This window comes from Colobus angolensis, unplaced genomic scaffold (genome assembly GCF_000951035.1).
Source record: "Colobus angolensis palliatus isolate OR3802 unplaced genomic scaffold, Cang.pa_1.0 Scaffold15, whole genome shotgun sequence".
Lineage (NCBI taxonomy): Eukaryota > Metazoa > Chordata > Mammalia > Primates > Cercopithecidae > Colobus > Colobus angolensis.
In genome coordinates this window covers 10,939,871-10,945,873 of record NW_012114599.1, presented here as the reverse complement: position 1 = coordinate 10,945,873, position 6,003 = coordinate 10,939,871, and the positions used below count along the sequence as shown (strand labels likewise).

The window sequence follows — 6,003 nt, the reverse complement described above, 5'->3', positions numbered from 1 at the left end:
AAAAAAAAAAAAAAGTCAATTCAAATTCAAATACAGTTTCGGAAGTAGGACAAAGCTGGAATGTACATGAAGACATCTGTAATCCCAAAAGGTTCCAGGAAATCTAATATTAAATCTCTCTTCATCAATGGGGCATGTAAGTTTTGAAATTACTGAAAAAAAAAAAAAAAAAAACCTGGGTATACATCACAAAAATATTTCTATTTTGTAAATTTTTCTTTCCTTTAATTTTTCAGACCAGGCAGAAATAGCTCTTCCTCAACTGCATATATAAGAAATCAAAGCAAAGAACCGGTTTTGCTATCTTAATGTATCACAATTTTAGTATTAAAAGCTGTAGTTCATTAAAGAAAAAAAATTCCTGTAAGGGGAAAAGCACATGCATCAACAAGTGTGCACAAGACACTGCGGAGGATAAAAACATACATAATTGTCCCTATCTCCAAATAGTTTACAATTTATATACTATCTCTTATGTATTTCATATAACTTTAAGGCTTTTTAAAACTTTCTCTCAAAAATTAAGCCTGACTCACTACTTAATAACATTTCCCTTTTTTTTTTTTAAACTAAAAGTAAAATGAGAAGAAAGTCGACATTGTGGCTTGTGCCTATAATCCCAGCAACTTAGGAGGCTGAGGCCAGAGGATTGCTTGAGGCCAGGAGTTCAAGACCACCAGCCTAGGCAATACAGCAGGACCCCCTCATCTAAAAAATTTTTTTAAATAGACAAATATACATCAATAAGCTGGGCGTGGTGTTGCATGCCTGTAGCCCCAGCTATCTGGGAGGCTGAGGTGGGAGGATCACTTAAGCTCAGAGAAGTTGAGGCTGCAGTGGGCTGTGATTGCACCATTGCATTCCAAGCTAGGAGATGAGCAAGACCCTCTCTCAAAATAAATAAATAAATAAATAAATAAAGTGTTTCTTACTTAACTTTTTATTAAGGAATTTTCAAACATACACAAAAAGATAGATAGGTTTAATGAATCCCCACATACCTATCACCCAGCTTCAGTAATTGTCAATATTTGGCTGTCTTACTTCATCTACCTACCCTTTACACATAGTTTTGAAAGCCAGAATATTTCAAAGCAAATTTCAGATGTTATTCCACCCATAAATCATTCAGTGGTTTTTTTTCTCTTTTTTAAACCATCATTCATCACCACAACCAATAATGTTCTCCTATTATTTAAATACCCTTTAGATACAGGATCAAAGTAAATTACACAGCAGAAAGTTTCAAAAATTAAACTTGAGTTTTCTCATGCCTGTAATCCCAGCACTTCAGGAGGCCGAGGTGGGCGGATCATGAAGTCCAGGAGTTTGAGACGAGCCTGGCCAACATGGTGAAACCCCGTCTCTACCAAAAATACAAAAATTAGTTGGGTGTGGTGGCAGGTGCCTATAATCTCAGCTACTTGGAAAGCTGAGGCAGGAGAATTGCTTGAACCCGGGAGGCGGAGGTTGCAGTGAGCTGAGATTGTGCCACTGCACTACAGTCTGGGGGACAGAGCGAGACTCATCTCAAAAAAAAAAAGAGGCCCTTGTTAGTTTTATGGAGACAATAAACAAACAGGGTAACAATTTCACTTGACACAAATTAAAACAACAGAATACCATTTTTAATCTATCATACTGGTAAAAATTGAGTATCTGAGAACACTCAGTGTTGCTAAGAGTGCTGAGCAATGAACATTTTCATATACCACAGGTGGTAAGGTAAACTGGTGCAACCTTTATAAAGTACAATCTAGCAACATTTTACCTAACTATAAATCTTCATGTCCTACACTACTGAAAAACTGTCCTAAAAACACACATTAGAAAGTGCAACTATTGATCAGTCGTGGTTGCTCACGTCTGTAATCCTAGCACTCTGGGAGGCTGAGGCAGAGCTCAGGAGTTCAAGATCAGCCTGGGCAACACAGTGAGACCTTGTCTCTATTTAAAAAAAAAAAAAAAAAATTAAAAAATAAAAAAGTGCAACTATAAGGATGTTTATATTATGTTACAATAACAGAAAAAAACAAACAGGAGCAACCAGAGTGTTCATCAGTGGGGAGATAGGGTAAATAAGACAAAACTGTGATACAGCTCAATTATAAATAGCTATCCTGAAAATGCTTTAAAAAAGCAGCTTTGAATGTGGCAATATAGAAATAGCTCCAAGATATATTAAGTGAAAACAGCAAGACATAGGAAAGTATGCGCAGAAGAATCATTTTGTTTTTCTATTTTATTTTTTTGAGACGGAGTCTTACTCTGTTGCCCAGGTTGGAGGGCAATGGCGTGATCTCGGCTCCCTGCAACCTCACCTCCTGGGTTCAAGCAATTCTCCTGCCTCAGCCTCCCAAGTAGCTGAAACTACAAGTGTGTGCCACCACGCCAGGTTAATTTTTTTTTTTTTTTGTAGTTTTAGTAGAGACAGGGTTTCGCCATGTTGGCCAGGCTGGTCTCAAACTCCTGACCTCAGATAATCCACCTGCCTCAGTCTCCCCAAGTGCTGGAATTACAGGTGTGAGCCACAGGACCCGGCCAAGTTTTAAAAAAATATATAATTATATATACACTCTAGGGAAGAAAAAAAGAATGAGACAAAAAGTTTGAGGTTGTAGAAAGCTTAAACTTTTCATTTTGTACCTTTATGTACTGTCTGAATTTTCTAACCATATGCATGTACTGCTTTCCTCTAAAATGATCAACAGGGATTGTGGAAGCTATAGCTTGAAGGTGATTCCAACCTCCTGGTACTCCCACCCCGTATAGTCCCCTCCAACACTCACTGTACTATGTTTGGTCTCTGTGACCAAAAAAATTGTAACGTTAAGTGATGGTATGCCATCGCTTAATGTTAGGTTATAAAAAACATTGTTGATTTATCTCTTGGATCACTCAGAGAGAAGTCAGCTACCATGAAAAGGCCAATGTGGCTTGACTGAGCCTGCACACAACAACATGAGTGCGCCTGGGGGTGAATCTTCTGGCTTCAGTCAAGCCCTGAGATTACTGCAGACTTAGATAACAGTTTGACTGCCAACTTCATGAGAGATCCTAAGCCTGAATCACCCAGCTGAAATGCACCCAAAATACTAACCATCAGAAACAGTAAGATAATAAATATTTGCTGTTTTAAGATGCTAAATTGTATGGCAATTTGTTATATAGCAATAGATAACTAATACAGGAATTAATATGCCTTTCGTTTTTGTATTTATCTGTATTTTTTAAGAAGCCTATTAAGTGTTATTTTTATATTACCATGAATGTTTCTGTGAAGGTAACTCCCACTAAATAATTATGACACAAATACAGCATTTTACTTACTCGGGACTCTTATCTGATAGTGATTCAGTGCCGTCAGGGCTTCTACTGCATCAGTTTTGCACTCCCATTCTAATAGCCCAGAAAGCGTTTTGGCTGAAGCTAAAACAAAAAAACACAAACTCAGTTATTATTACTTGCTTATCACTAACTTAACCAGAAAACTTTAAAAGAGGGACTGTTCACTTACGTTTTGCATCAAACACTTTATATTTGATGAATGTAAGAACTTCATGGTCATTACACAACTGCCGAAGAAAGTAAAACTTCATTAAAAATATAGCCAAAATAATATCCCACTTTTTTACAGAAAGTAAACTTTATGGCAGAATTTAAGTTTCAATTCTGGAATGAATGGATTAAATCAAGTATTTTTTTTACATACTTTCTCAAGTTGTATGAGAAAGTCAATTAAAAACAGTGAAATTCTATAAACTATGTTAAGTAACTTAGTGCCGCACAATAAACTCACAGATTGGTTAACTAAAATACATATTCTCAGAGTTGACCAGGATTTATCTAGTACTTAAGGTAGGGAGTAGAGTTCCAGAAAATCATTTATCTGAAGCATTTCTTACAATTCTTACTTAGCATTTTCTAAGTTAGGGGAAACAATATGGATAAAATTTTGTTGTGGGTGAGATTTAAAGACATGATATGTCTTTAAATAACTTTCTGAATGCAGGAGTAAGACGACCTCATTCTAATTCCAACTCTCAAAAGGACTGAACCACACATCAACAAAGACCAATGAGGAATGGAGGCCAGAAAAGTACAATGGTCAAAGAATAAACTATCCAGTACCAAGTAAATAAAATACTAATAATATCGAAAGCAAAAGAATGAGCAAGACAACTTCCAAATGAAGCTAAAACAGATTTTAAAATAGGAAATGGCAACATTCTATACACATTTGTATCTCAGTGCCTACTTTCGTGAAGGTCTCCTCTGTGACACACAATGGAACATTATAATAATGCAAAACACAGGAGGGTGGCTGGATTATATTCTTAGATGCTTGGCCAGCACTTGTAAAGCGATTATTTTTGCTCATTGCAAAATCTTTGTAGCTACTCGTACCATCCTCCAGCTCAAATATTTGACTTGGAACAACTGAATGTTGTTTAGACACGCTAAAGATTGGAAAGAAAAGACATACAAAAGTACTTTGTTAGATAAAAAGCAGCAAGTAGTCTCAGAATGCTGATATATTTTGCTTGCATAAATCTTAACCAAAAAAGGCATACATAGAGCTATTTAAATAGAGGATTTAGTTTGGGTTATAATCAATCACTCTTGTAGTTTAGACATCAATTAGAAAGAAAATCTATTAAATATATTCTCATATTAGAAAACTTTAACATAAAAACGTGCCCATTTTAACATGTTTTATCATCATAAAACTAAAAAACAGGTATAGCTAAGCAAAATCTGAGTGATACGACCCTAATCCTTATCTAAAATAACAATACTACAGCTGTTATTTCAGATGTGCCCTCAGTTACATTAAAATATTCTCAAGTTGACATTAATGTCTCTAATAAAAAAGGATAAAGATTTTTAAATATTTTTAAAAATTTATCATTTAAGATAGATAATTACCAAACATTAAGTCTTTTCCCAAATAATTTGACATTATTAAGGTGTGTGACAGCTCTTTCTACAGCATACTCATCACCCATTTCTACCAGTGCTGTACCAGGAATGGTCTTCATAAATTTTACCTGTAAACACAAAATCCCAAAAAGGTGACCATTTAATTCCCTTTTACAGTAGCAGAATTTTTTAAAGACAATATGACCTAAGTGGTTAAACTAAAATACAGAAGATCATCTGGATTTTAACTATATTCTGCCATGTTATGAGATACCCTTAACTCTTATCAAAATTCAGTAGTTAAAAAGGAACACTATACTACTATTGTATAGCCCACTGAAGAACAGCACAGGCTTACCCTAACTCTGTTATGTATTAATTATGTGATTTGAGGGCAATATACTTAACTTCTCTGAGCCATGGATTGTTGTTGAAAATGCAGATAATACCATCTGGCGGGACTCATTAATATTTATTCTTTCAACAAATATTTATTAAGTGTCTAATATGTTTTGATAAGCACTGTGGTGGGTACTGGGGATTTAATGGTGAATGTTAACAGACATTATCTTCTTGAACCTTATATTCTAGTAATTAAGTCAGAAATGTAAAAGTAAACAAATAGTAATTACAAGCTATGTAAAATTCTATTAATGCAACAAACAAGATGCTATAAAAGAAATAATACAAAATAGCCTTGAGATAGCATGGTCACAGGAAGGCTTGTGCAATGTAAGGGAAAACATGTTATTTCAGGACAGTTTGGGCAGAGGCCATACTTACCCTCTTGTACTATTTCCAGTTTTAGAATATAATGCTGTAAGGGTTAGAAGGTATAAAGTATGATATCATTCAGCATAGTGCTTAGTCTTGGGAAGTCCCTAAGTAGCTATTAAGTACAGCAGTTCCCCCTTATCTTTGAGGGATACATTCCAAGAACCCCAATGGATGCCTAAAACTGCAGACAATGCCTGGTGCAGTGGCTCACACCTGTAATCCCAGCACTTTGAGAGGCCAAGGTGGGATGCTTGTTTGAGCCTAGGAGCTTGAGACTAGCCTGGGCAACATAGTTGAGACCCC

General features: G+C 35.6%; 1 protein-coding gene across 2 annotated transcripts in view; it reads right to left on the bottom strand.

The window, feature by feature from the left end:
• HNRNPLL (heterogeneous nuclear ribonucleoprotein L-like) overlaps window positions 1–6,003 on the bottom strand; it is a 40,975-nt gene that overhangs the window by 2,948 nt on the left and 32,024 nt on the right. For both annotated transcript variants that reach the window (XM_011935949.1, XM_011935948.1), the window contains 4 exons: window positions 4,930–5,051; window positions 4,259–4,460; window positions 3,518–3,575; window positions 3,331–3,429 (listed from right to left, as the gene is read on the bottom strand). In XM_011935949.1, the coding sequence (XP_011791339.1) occupies window positions 3,331–3,429; window positions 3,518–3,575; window positions 4,259–4,460; window positions 4,930–5,051 (481 nt within the window). The remainder of the gene's footprint in view (window positions 1–3,330; window positions 3,430–3,517; window positions 3,576–4,258; window positions 4,461–4,929; window positions 5,052–6,003) is intronic.